General features: G+C 39.4%; 1 protein-coding gene across 5 annotated transcripts in view; it reads left to right on the top strand.

The window, feature by feature from the left end:
* Positions 1-12,954, top strand: part of IDNK (IDNK gluconokinase) — a 37,639-nt gene extending 24,685 nt beyond the window's left edge. For all 5 annotated transcript variants that reach the window (XM_057498549.1, XM_057498550.1, XM_057498551.1 and 2 more), the window contains one exon: positions 12,251-12,954. In XM_057498549.1, coding sequence (XP_057354532.1) covers positions 12,251-12,596 — 346 coding nt within the window. In that variant the 3' untranslated portion in view covers positions 12,597-12,954. The remainder of the gene's footprint in view (positions 1-12,250) is intronic.
* Positions 12,955-13,897: the final 943 nt, after the last annotated feature.

The raw sequence follows: 13,897 nt of genomic DNA, 5'->3' as shown, positions 1-13,897 counted from the left end.
GATAATTGTGACGTTAGACTATTCATTTGGGATTGTTCTTCCTTCTTCAAGTGTGCCTGGATCGCTATATACTTTCCTCTTAAGACTGCTTTCGCTGCGTCCCACAGAAGTTGGGGCTTTGTGTTGTTGTTGTCATTTGTTTCCATATATTCCTTGATCTCTATTTTAATTTGTTCATTGATCCATTGATTCTTTAGGAGCATGTTGTTAAGCCTCCATGTGTTTGTGAGCCTTCTTGTTTTCTTCGTAGAATTTATTTCTAGTTTTATACCTTTGTGGTCTGAAAAGTTGGTTGGTAGAATTTCAATATTTTGGAATTTACTGAGGCTCTTTTTGTGGGCTAGTATGTGGTCTATTCTGGAGAATGTTCCATGTGCATTTGAGAAGAATGTGTATCCTGTTGCTTTTGGATGTAGAGTTCTATAGATGTCTCTTAGGTCCATCTGTTCTAGTGTGTCATTCAGTGCCTTCGTGTCCTTACTTATTTTCTGCCTGGTGGATCTATCCTTTGGGGTGAGTGGCATGTTGAAGTCTCCTAAAATGAATGCATTGCAGTCTATTTCCCCCTTTAGTTCTGTTAGTATTTGTTTCACTTATGCTGGTGCTCCTGTGTTGGGTGCATATATATTTAGAATGGTTATATCCTCTTGTTGGACTGAGCCCTTTATCGTTGTGTAGTGTCCTTCTTTATCTCTTGTTACTTTCTTTGTTTTGAAGTCTATTTTGTCTGATACTAGTACTGCAACCCCTTCTTTCTTCTCTCTGTTGTTTGCTTGAAATATGTTTTTCCATCCCTTGACTTTTAGTCTGTGCATGTCTTTGGGTTTGAGGTAAGTTTCTTGTAAGCAGCATATAGATGGGTCTTGCTTTTTTTAGCCATTCTATTACTTTGTGTCTTTTGATTGGTGCATTAAGTCCATTTACATTTAGGGTGACTATTGAAAGATATGTACTTATTGCCACTGCAGGCTTTAAATTCGCGGTTGCCAAAGGTTCGAGGTTAGCCTCTTTAGTATCTTACTCCCTAACTTAGCTCGCTTATTGAGCTGTTATATACACTGTCTGGAGATTCTTTTCTTCTCTCCCTTCTTATTCCTCCTCCTCCTTTCTTCATATGTTGGGTGTTTTGTTCTGTGCTCTTTCGTGTTTCCTTTAACTGCTTTTAGTGGGTAGTTGATTTTATTTTTTTGCCTTTAGTTAGTATTTGGTTTGTCTCCTTTCTTTGCTGTGATTTTATTTTCTCTGGTGACATCTGTTTAGTTTTAGGAGTGCTCCCGTCTAGAATAGTCCCTCTAGAATACCCTGTAGAGGTGGTTTGTGGGAGGCAAATTCCCTCAACTTTTGCTTTTCTGGGAATTATTTAATTCCTCCATCATATTTAAATGATAATTGTGCTGGATACAGTATCCTTGGTTCAAGGCCCTTCTGTTTCATTGCATTAAATATATCATGCCATTCTCTTCTGGCCCGTAGGGTTTCTGTCGAGAAGTCTGATGTTAGCCTGATGGGTTTTCCTTTATAGGTGACCTTTTTCTCTTTAGTTACCTTTAAAACTCTTTCCTTGTCCTTGATTTTTGCCATTTTAATTATTATGTGTCTTGGTGTTGTTCTCCTTGGGTCCTTTCTGATGGGAGTTCTGTGTATTTCCGTGGTCTGTTCGATTATTTCCTCCCCCAGTTTGGGGAAGTTTTCAGCAATTATTTCTTCAAAGACACTTTCTATCCCTTTTTCTTTCTCTTCTTCTTCTGGTACCCCTATAATACGGATATTGTTCTTTTTGGATTGGTCGCACAGTTCTCTTAATATTGTTTCATTCCTGGAGATCCTTTTATCTCTCTCTATGTGAGCTTCTATGCATTCCTGTTCTCTGGTTTCTATTCCATCAATGGCCTCTTGCATCTTATCCATTCTGCTCATAAATCCTTCCAGATTTTGTTTCATGTCTGTAATCTCTTTCTGGGCGTCTGTAATCTCCCTCCAGACTTCATCCCTTAGCTCTTGTATATTTCTCTGCATCTCTGTGAGCATGTTTATGATTTTTATTTTGAATTCTTTTTCAGGAAGACTGTTTAGTTCTGTCTACTTCTCTGGTGTTGTCTCTGTGATCTTTGTCTGTCTGTAATTTTGCCTTTTCATGGTGATAGAGATAGTTTGCAGAGCTGACACGAGTGACGGCTGGAAGAACTTCCCTTCTTGTTGGTTTGTGGCCCTCCTCTCCTGGGAGAACAGCGACCTCTATTGGCTTGTGCTGGGCAGCTGTGCACAGACAGGGCTTCTGCTTCCTGCCCGGCTGCTATGGAGTTTATCTCTGCTGTTGCTGTGGGCGTGGCCTGGCTTGGGCTGCAGCTCCGAAATGGTGGAGCCGCGTTGGAGGGGGAGTGGCTGGGAGGCTATTTATCTCTGTGAGGGGCCTCCGTGCTCCCTGCTGCCCAGGGGGTTAGAGTGCCTAGAGATCCCCAGATTCCTTGCCTCTGGACTAAGTGTCCCGGGACGCTTCCATCCGGTTTTGGGGTCCCTGTCCCTTTAAGACTTCCAAAAAGCACCCCTTCGTGAGGCGCTGGGTTCTCGCAGGTGTGGATGTGGTCTGGATGTTGTCCTGTGTCCTCTGGTCTCTATTCTAGGAAGAGTTGTCTTTTTTGTATTTTCATAAATATATGTGGTTTTGGGAGGAGATTTCCGCTGCTCTACTTATGCTGCCATCTTTGCTCCCACCTCTCTGCCCATTTTTTAATTGGGTTTTTTGGTTTTTGGATGTTGAGTCATGTGAGTTCTTTATATATTTTGGATGTTAACCCCTTATTAGATATGTCGTTGATGAATATATTCTCACAAACTGTAGGATCCCATTTTGTTCTGCTGATGATGCCCTTTGCTGTGCAGAAGCTTCCTAGTTCGATGTAGTCTCTTGTGTTCCTATTTTTGCTTTTGTTTCCCTTGCTTGAGGACATGTGTTCAGGAAAAACTTGGTCATGTTTATATTCAGGAGATGTTTGTCTATGTTGTCTTCTAAGAATTTTATGGTTTCATGACTTACATTCAGGTCTTTGATCCATTTTGAGTTTACTTTTGTGTATGGAGTTAGACAGTAATCCAGTTTCATTCTCTTACATGTAGCTGTCCAGTTTTGCCAACACTAGTTGTTGAAGAGGCTTTTATTTCTCTGTTGTATATCCATGGCCCCTTTATCATATATTAATTGTCCATATATGTGTGAGTTTATATCTGGACTCTGTTTTGTTCCACTGATCTATGGGTCTGTTCTTGTATACCAAAGTGTCTTCATTACTGTGGCTTTGTAGTAGAGCTTGAAGTTTTGGAGCATAATTCCCCATGCTTTATTCTTTTTTCTCAGTATTGCTTTGGCTATTCAAGGTCTTTTGTGCTTCCATATGAATTTTTTTTAATGTTTATTTATTTATTTATTATTATTTATTTTATCATTAATCTACAATTATATGAGGAACATTATGTTTACTAGACTCTCCCCTTCACCATCCATATGAATTTTAGGATGATTTTCTCTAGTTTATTGAAGAATGCTATTGGTATTTTGATACGAATTGCATTGAATCTGTAGATTGCTTTAGGCAGGATGACTGTTTTGACAATATTAATTCTTCCTATCCATGAGCATGGGATGTGTTTCCATTTATTACTATCTTCTTTAATTTCTCTCATGAGTGTCTTGTAGTTTTCAGAGTATAGGTCTTTCACTTCCTTGGTTAGGTTTATTCCTAGTTATTTTATTCTTTTTGATGCAACTGTGAATGGAATTGTTTTCCTGATTTTTCTCTCTGCTACTTCATTGTTAGTGTGTAGGAATGCCACAGATTTCTGTATGTATTAATTATGTATCCTGCAACTTTGCTGAATTCGGATATTAGATCTAGTAGTTTTGGAGTAGATTCTTTAGGGTGTTTTATGTACAATATCATGTCATCTGCAAACAGGGACAGTTTAACTTCTTCCTTGCCAGTCTGGATGCCTTTTATTTCTTTGTTTTGTCTGATTGCTGTGGCTAGGACCTGCAGTACTATGTTGAATAGAAGTGGGGAAAGTGGGCATCCTTGTCTTGTTCCCAATCTTAAAGGAAAAGCTTTCAGCTTCTCGCTGTTAAATATAATGTTGGCTGTGAGTTTGTCATATATGGCCTTTATTATGTTGAGGTACTTGCCCTCTATACCCATTTTGTTGAGAGTTTTTATCATGAATAGGTGTTGAATTTTGTCAAATGCTTTTTCAGCATCTATGGAGATGATCATGTGGTTTTTGTCCTTCTTTTTGTTGATGTGGTGGATGATGTTGATGGATTTTCAAATGTTGTACCATCCTTGCAGTCCTGGAATAAATCCTACTTGATCATGATCGATGATCTTTTTGATGTATTTTTGAATTCGGTTTCCTAATATTTTGTGGAGTATTTTTACGTCTATGTTCACCAGGGATATTGGTCTGTAATTTTCTTTTTTTTTTGTGGTGTCTTTGCCTGGTTTGGGTATTAAAAGTGATGCTGGCCTCATAGGATGAGTTTGGAAGTATTCCCTCCTCTTCTATTTTCTGGAAAACTTTAAGGAGAATGGGTATTAGGTTTTTGCTAAATATTTGATAAAATTCAGTGGTGAAGCCATCTGGTCCCGGGATTTTGCTCTTAGGTAGTTTTTTGATTACCAGTACAATTTTGTTGCTGGTAATTGGTCTGTTCAGATTTTCTCTTTCTTCCTTGGTCAGCCTTGAAAGGTTGTATTTTTCTAGAAAGTTGTCCATTTCTTTTAGGTTATCCAGTTTGTTGTCATATAATTTTTCATAGTATTCTCTAATAATTATTTGTATTTCTGTGGTGTCTGTAGTGATTTTTCCTTTCTCATTTCTCATTCTGTTTATGTGTGTAGACTCTTTTTCTCTTAATAAGTCTGGCTAGGGGTTTATCTATTTTGTTTATTTTCTCGAAGAGCCAGCTCCTGATTTCATTGATTCTATTGTTTTATTCTTCTCAATTTTATTTATTTCTGCCCTCATCTTTATTATGTCCCTCCTTCTACTGTCTTTGGGCCTCATTTGTTCTTTTTCTAGTTTCATTAATTGTGAGTTTCAGCTGTTCATTGGGGATTGTTCTTCTTTCTTGAGGTTGGGCTGTATTGCTATATACTTTCCTCTTGGAACTGCCTTTGCTGTGTCCCATAGATTTTGGACTGTTTAGTTGTGGTTTTCATTTGTGTCCATATATTGCTTGATTTCTCTTTTTATTTGGTTATCGATCCGTTGATTATTTAGGAGCATGTTGTTAAGTCTCCATGTGTCTGTGGGCTTTTTTGTTTTCTTTGCATAATTTATTTCTAGTTTCATACTTTTTAGTCTAAGAAGTTGGTAGGCACAATTTCAATTCCTCTGAATTTCCTGACTCTCTTTGTGGCCTTGTATATAATATATTCTGGAAAATGTTCCATGTGCACTTGAGAAGAATGTTTATCCTGCTGCTTTTGGGTGGAGTGTTCTGTTAGAGGTCTGTTGGGTCCACCTGTCTAATGTGTTGTTCAGTGCCTCTGTCTCACTTATTTCTGTCTGGTTGATCTGTCCTTTGAAGTGAGTGGTGTGTTGGTATTCTAGAATGAATGCATTGCATTCTATTACCCTCTTTAATTCTATTAGTATTTGTTGCATATATTTGTGTGCTCCTATGTTGGGTGCATAGATATTTATAATGGTTATATCCTCTTGTTGGACTGACCCCTTTATCACTGTATAATGTCTTGTTACTTTCTTTGTTTTGAAGAGTATTTTATCTGATACAAGTATTGCCATTTGCTTTTTTTTCCTCCCTATTGTTTGCATGAAATATTTTTTTCCATCCATTCACTTTTAGTCTGTGTATGTCTTTGTTTTTGAAGTGAGACTCTTGTAGGCAGCATATAGACGTGTCTTGTTTTTTTATCCATTCTATAACTCTATGTCTTCTTATTGGTGGATTCAGTCCATTTACATTTACGGTTATTACCAATAGATATATACTTATTGCCATTGCTGGCTTTGTATTCGTGGTTACCAAAGGTTCAAGTGCAGCTTCTTTACTATCTACCAGTCTAACTTATCTCGATTATGCTATTATAAACACAACCTAAAGTTTCTTTTTTTTTTTCCTCCCTTCTTTTTCTTCCTCCTCTACTCTTTATATGTTAGGTGTCATATTCTGTACTCTTTGTGTGTCCTTGACTTTGTGGGTAGCTGATTTAATATTGCATTTGTTTAATAAGTAATTGGGCTACTTCCTTTACTGTGGTTTTATTTTCTCTGATGAGAGCTATTTACCTTAGGAGCATTTCCATCTATAGTAGTCCCTCCAAAATACACTGTAGAGATGGTTTGTGGGTGGTAAATTGTCTCAACTTTTGCTTATCTGGAAACTGTTTAATCCCTGCCTCAAATTTATATAATATTGCCGGGTAGTGTATTGTTGGTTCGGGGCCCTTCTATTTCATTGCTTTAAATATATCATGCCACTCCCTTCTGGCCTGTAGAGTTTCATTGAGAAGTCTGATGATAGCCTGATGGGTTTTCCTTTGTATGTGATCTTTTTTCTCTCTCTGGCTCCTTTTAGTACTCTGTTCTTGTCTGTGATCCTTGCCTTTTTAATTATTACATCTCTTGGTGGTGTCTTCCTTGGTTTCCTTGTGTTGTGAGATCTATGAACTTCCATAGCTTGGGAGACTATTTCCTTCCCCAGATTGGGGAAGTTTTCAGCAATTATTTCCTCAAGGACACTTGGTATCCTTTTCTTGTATCTGTATAAAGTGAATATTGTTTCCTTTGGATAGGTCGGAGTTATATTTCTAGAGATCCTTTTTTCTCTCTGTTCCTCAGCTTCTTTGTATTCCTGTTCTCTAAGTTCTATTTTATTTACCATCTCCTCTACTTCTTCTAGTCTGCTTTTAAATCCCTCCATTGTATGGTATCATTTCAGATAGTGTATTTTTCAAAGTTTCTCTTTCTTGAATTCATCCCTGAGATCTTGTATATTTTTCTGCAGCTCTTTTAGCAATGTTTATAACTTTTATTTTGAAATCTTTATCAGGAAAATTGGTGATTTCAGTTTCACAGAGTCCTCTTTCTGGTGTTTGAGGGATTTTGGATTGAACAAGGTTCTTCTGCCTTTTCATAATCCTACTGAATAATGTAGAATAATAGCTTTGTGTAGGTGGCACCCTCTAGTGCCCAGCAGCAGCTCTACTCTCTGGAGCTGCCCAGCATCTGGAGCAATGGCAGGGGTTGTAGGCAAGAGGCACCAGTGCTTGCCAGAGGAAAGAGCTCTTTCCTGCTTCCCAGCTGCAGTACCTGCCTCCATAGCCACAGACAGTGAGCCCAGCACACAGGGAGCAGTGTCTGTGATATGCCCCTGTACTGCTGTAGGTGGGGCTGCCCTCCAGCTGGCCTTGTGCGATGGCAGGGGCAGCAGGTTTGCAAGCAGGTGCCAGCTGGGAAGAAGGAGCGGCAGGCTGCATATCATGGTGGTGGTCCTCAGGGCTGCATTGCCAGCCAGGCGGATGGAGCGCCTGAAGCTCCTGAAAGTTCCCAATCTGCTGGGCTGTGTGCCGCAGTGATTTTCCCACCTGTCCTTTCTCCTGAGCAATAAGCTCTGTGTAATCCTTGCCCCTTTAGCAGCCCTCTCACTGTTGGGAGGTCTTTCAAGCCCCCCCCCTTTTTTTTTTTTTTTAGGAGAGCAAGGTACAGGCTTTTATTTAGAAATAAAGTGAGAGAATAGAGCTCCTGGCTTACACCAGAAGGGGACAAGAGAGCCCATAGTGATGCGTTGTCTAGGGGGTTTTATAGGCAGTTGAAGATTTTTCGAGAAGATGAAAAAAACTTAGGGGTGTGGACTTGTATCACCTGCCCTGTCAAGGTGGGCTGGGTCATACCATAGTCTGATTGTTAGGGCTGACAGTGGGGTCACGGGTTATGCTGATACCCTTGCAGAACACTCAAACATTCCAGGCCAGTTGCTTCTGGCCTTTTGACCTTTAACTGATCTCACTGAAGATGTCTATATCTTTACCCTAGAGAATTAGTGTGACCTTTACTTTGCATAATGCTTAACAGAGTTTCAATGGGGACTTCTTTGCCCATTGTTACATTGCTCTCACTGTAAATATTCCGCCCTGCTTTTCCCAGAGGCCCTCACCTTACACTGACTACACCCGCGGTCCCTGTCTCATTCCCCCCTCTACAGATGGAGACCCTAGCTGCTGCTAGGGAAAGGGGGTGACGACCGCTCTGGCTGCTTCATGCTGAAAAGGGGCACAGTAAAGGGTGCAGTTAGGTCTCCATCAGTGGTCAGTTGAGAGGGCCTTGGAAGATGGGCACTTCTATTCCAGGTTCCATTTCTATTACTATTTGCAGTTTTGTGGCTTCTAGGCAAGACAGAACAAATTGTGTTATTAGGTTAAGTGGCAATATCTGGAGTTGGATTTTCCATTCTGGAAGGACAAACTTGATGAGATTAAGGATGCATGGTACAATATGAGAACTAGAAATAGTAAAACTTTAATTGAAATGATAGGAGAAAAGTAAAACATCTAGAAAATCATAGCCAGATATTTTGAAGAAGCTAGAATTCTGGATCTAGTTTATGTCCCAATAACTAGTATTAGGATTTGGTATGGATAAGGCTGCATTATTGAAACAATACTTTTCTCTAAAATCACCCTCATTTTTATTAGAAGTAACCAGATTAATAAAATAATTAACACTTGGCTTTATTATTTGCATAAGTGCAGCAAGAAGAGCAATTGATTACATAGGCTCTTTTAAATGTGCTTTGCTGGAACTTTTTGTAAGGAATTTCAGATTGAACTTTTAAAGGCCTCTCAAAGCCAGAAAGCCAAGCCAGACTTGCCGTCAGGTTTTGCCTGCAGTACCTGTAGATTTGGGCAAATTCCTTTCTTCTTGAGGTTCCCAAGACATTCCTGAGGTTCCTGCACCTGCCAGGAAGTGACCTTCCTTACTCACCTGGTAAGGCTGCTGGGAACCCTGTAAGCAAGGTACCAGGCCAGTTCTTCCAAGGGGCTTTGTTGGCTTTATAAAGTCAATCTTAGTTCCTTAAAGCTGTTCACATCTGAGTTTATGCACATGTCTCTCAGGTATGACATTCCAGTCAAAGCCTTGGTAGTATAACCTGTCTTTTTAATTGGCCCTCTTACAAGGAAAGCAGGTTCTTATTGAACTTATGCAAATAAACATACTGCCATGAAATAGAAAAATAGTCACTGAGAGTTTTTAAATTCTGGAGGGATCAGGTAGAGAGAAAGATAAGTTTCAATTCTGCTTATAAAGATTAGTCATTTAATAAACTGTTGTCAGCTTAAGAGAAAAAGCTTAAAACACTTTATCAGCAACATTTGAAACAAAAAGCCACAAAATCATCTTCCTTAGTTTACTTAATCCTATGTAACCAATACCTGTTCTGCTGAAATCTAGTTCTTTACTAGTTTAGGAGTAACAAAACAGTGACTATAAATGACAAAAAACTTACAAATGACAATGGTCAAAGATCTGACGAGAGCTTACTGTAAGACAGTTGACAAAAGTAAATTTGGATATTTCTGTAACACAAAACATTCAGTAACAAATTTTAGCATCATTCCCTTTGACAGTGCTTTCCAGGTAATTAAGCAGGTAATTATATATCAGATAAATAAGCCAAATTAGCCAAATACTTTCTCCAATGAGAAAAAATTCCTCTGACATGTTCCAGGAGCCCTCTGGAAAATATCAGAGTTAACTAGAGGTAAAAGCACCTTTTTGCATTTGATTTTTTTTTTTTTTTGGCACTTGCTTAAATAGAATTGTACGTTGCCATGAAGCAGTACTTATCCATTTAACCAGAATGACAACAAAATACCACAAAGGCAAATAAAGAAGGTTACACAGTTGTTAGCAAAGTTTAGCTTTTAGTCCTTTTAATATTAAGATCTCATTTTCTTAAATATTCTGACAACTCACTGAGACTTTAAGCATGAGAAACTGCTTTGATAAAACAATTAGAGAACCCTTTGCAATCTTTCAATATTAAGAGCAGACTAACAGTTAAGAAAACTGTCTTTTTAACTGAAAACAAAATTCTAATTTTGCTGTGTCCTTGATACTGACTCATTTGCTTTAATTTTATATAGCATGACCGTATTAAATTCTTCCACAAACTTTCTACAACCTTCTTTTTACATTTAGATTTCTCCCTATAAATAAACAGCTGTACTTTAGAACAAAGATACTTTATCAAAAGACACATTCTTTTGCATGCAGATATGTTTTCCTTATTACTTTAAGTAGTTTTAATTAGAACTTAAAACCATTAGGTACCTTAATTTTTAGTGAACACTGAGAAGCAGGCTATTATAAGCTGTTACACTAGCATTCTTTGGATTGACAAATTTATGAACATTTTATAATTTCTGTAACCATGAGCTTTATAGCACAATCTCTCACTAAGCACAAAGTATATCTTCTTAACTTAGCAAAACTTTAAGGTTTTCACAAAGATTTTCAGGCTGTAGGTAGGTATACACACTGTAACACATAATTATTAAGGTGTTCACTTGCCACACTTATTTAGTTCACTCATTCCTAATAACTATGCTAGATTACTTACAAAACCTTTACTGAATATTAGACAAAGTCAAGCCTCTAAGCATTTTATTCTTGAAAGATTTAGCAGATAACATCAACTTGAATGACTTTAGGTAAACTTAGGCAGCTGATAACCATATAGACATGTCCGTTTCAGTTCAACTTAAATTAGCATTAATACTTAATATTTTCTATTAGAATTTTCTGGAAATTTTAGAATGCCCAATTTTCACAAGCGCTTGTCTTTAAATAAATTTTATTAATACCATCCAGAGGTAGAAAAATCTTTCATTTACATGCTTAGACACACAAACATACAGATTGAGACATAATGACTACAGTTGGCAACACTTTTCATAAAAGAACATATACACAGACAGATGAACTGATACAGAGATTTGAGTTACTGATATCCAATTGCCTTTCCTTTTAGCTTATTTGACTAAAAAGTATCTCAGTTTTCAAGAATACACTCTACGGGTGAGCAGTTTATATAACTGGGTTAAGGTTTAGATGGCCCCAGACTAACAGGGCCGATGAAGGCTCTAAACTGATAGGGACTGTGTGTCTCCAGGGGACTGGAAATGAAATGCAAGTACAATTCTAGCACCAGTCATTTAAAGCCAGGCTGTATTGCAGAAAATAAATTTCTTCTGTTTCAGGGAGTCTACTTTAAAAACCTCCCAGTTTTTGAAGATAATGAACCCAATAAGTAGAATAGATTCCCACCAAAATAATTCAGAAAACCAGTTCCATATTGTAGTAGTTCACAGGACTTTTGACTATTTTCTTTCCTTGCATTAAAATAAATTCAGGTGCATAACCTTATTATATTGTATACTTCTCTCAGGGGTCAAGCCTTTCCATTAGAGAGTTTGTATTGAGGCCAGGCTTGTGTGCAGAAGATAAAGCACTTTTTAGGGTCTGGGGATCAAAATTGCTCCCAGTTCTTTGGAATGCATGCCAGAGGTGTGTCTGGCTTTAAACTTGAAGAGGAATTGCCCACCCGGAAGAGAGAAAAGCAGGTGCAGGACACCTGGTTGGCCTTTTCTCTGTAAGGGTGTCCCCTTGCCTTGGAGCCTGGGTGACAGTGGTCAGTCACCTCCTCTGCCAGGCCTACTGGATTTAACCACTCTTTTCCAGCATGGCCTGTACCTTGCCTTGATTCCCCTCTTGCCTTCCCACTAAGCCAGAGTTGCTTCAGAGCCCTGGATCTAGGGGGAACCTCACCAGTGTGCTCCTACTTTACGCCTCTGGGAGTCCTGATCCAGACCCTAGTTTCTCGCACAGGCTTTAGCATACTCCACTCAGGCTTCTACCCCCTCCCTGCTCTGTTTCTCTTCTTTCCACCAGTGAGCTGGGTTGGTGGGCGGGCTTGGGTCCGCTTGGATCACGGCTTTACTACTTTACCCTTTTCTGTGAGACTGTCTTTCCCCAGATGTAGGCCGTCTGTGGAAATCTTTCTGGTCACTCTTTTAGGATTAGTTGTATTTGCTGTATTTTCATATTATATGTGATTTGGGGAGAATATTTCTGCCTTGCTTCTCACAGCACCATCTTTTTCTGGTCTCCAACACCAACTATTTCAAATGTCTTTATTCTTCAGCACCTCTCCTCACTTTTTTTATTTAAACAGTGATGTAGCCTCCAGACAGCACGTGATTCTAGCCTGTTCAGCTCTGAAAAAAGCGTACAGAGACATCTTAATTCGAGGGAAAGATGGTGCACCTCCCAAGTGTGATGATTCAGTGAAGGAAGAGAATCCGGCTGAGGTGGAACTCCTGGTGGTCCATCTAAGTGGGTCATTTGAGATCATCTCTGGACGCTTACTCAAGAGAACAGGACATTTTATGCCCCCTGAGTTACTGCAGTCCCAGTTTGATACTCTGGAGCCCCCATCAGCTCCAGAAAATTTCATCCAAATCAGTGTTGACAAAAGTCTTTCAGAGATAATTGCTACAATTGTGGAATCTTTAAAATGAAGTGAGAATCATTTCATATCCATGGTCCAGAACAGAATTAGGCATAAATCTCTTATTCCATCACAAATCATGTTCTAGTATCCTTGTTGATTCTGTATTCTAAGTTTTTCTAAGGTGAACAAACCACAGTGTGTTGAGATATGCTTGTTTGAGTGTATTTTAAGGAATTTGGATTACTTTTTCATCAGGCTCTTGAATATTAGGAGAGGAAACTTTAAATGTAAGCTTTAATTGAAGTTTAAATTCCTATGACCTAATCAGATGATCAGAGGAAATTCTTTAAATTGATACTGTAAATCATAACCTTATTTAGAACATTCTTTTCTGTATTTGGACAAATAAATGAAACTTCACTATCCTTGGCATCCCCTGGAAGTTGGTCTCGGGCAGAAATGGATACAAAATCAACCACCAGTCAGCAAGTCATGTCACACCACATATCTCCTAACCCTTTCTCCCTTGGGTCATTTCAAGATAAATTAAAAGTACACATAGTTCATGGATATAAATCACTGCAAAGGTGGAACTTGAGTGAATGAAGCATGGGCTCAGATCCAGTCTGCATCCTCCCCCTTTTTACATAGAGACCTCTGTGAAAGCAGGCTGGTGTCAGCCCACCCACCTTCCTGCTGTGAAAGCCTTCTGTGATGGACGCTAGGAAGACAAGGAAGGACTGGCCAAGACATAAAATGAAATCTTCCACTGGGCAGCAATGTGCCAGCAGCAGCTGGGTTGGCCAGGGCTACACAGGAAGTTGGAGACCAGTGCATTCTTGGTGTGCAGCTTACTGGGCACCAGGTAGGGAAGCAGTCAGGCCAGCATGGGCTTGGTTTGAGCCCTTCCCCCATGGGGCTTGAGGAAGAAACTTCCTTATCCCTATATCCTAACTAGAGCCACAGGAACCAGCCACTCTGCACGGCCACTGGCTGCCTCTGGCCAGAGAGTTTTGGAAACAGTTACCTGTTTTCTTTCACAAGGGAATGCAGTCTTTTGGGAACTACAAATAGAAAATGAGCATGGGGCACCAGGGAGACGGAAAGGCCCTTGCAGGTGGATAGATCTTACCTAAGAAATATGAAGCCTCAGATTTTCCACTCTGCCAGGCTATTTGGGCACCTCCTGCCTGGCTTCAGTTTTCACTAACCCTCATTTTCAGGGTCCAGGTCCTCAAGTTGTCAGCATACTCTGGCCACCTGAGTCACCCCCAGGCATAAATATTCAATCACTCCATTGTACTCAGTAAGTCTGTACTGGGTCCTGTGTTGGGCACTCAGCAGGGTTTGAGGACAAGTCACACAAAG

The sequence above is a fragment of the Manis pentadactyla genome, chromosome 3 (assembly GCF_030020395.1).
Source record: "Manis pentadactyla isolate mManPen7 chromosome 3, mManPen7.hap1, whole genome shotgun sequence".
Taxonomy (NCBI): Eukaryota; Metazoa; Chordata; class Mammalia; order Pholidota; family Manidae; genus Manis; species Manis pentadactyla.
The sequence above is the reverse complement of the archived record's forward strand: the minus strand, read 5'-3'. Positions and strand labels throughout refer to the sequence as shown.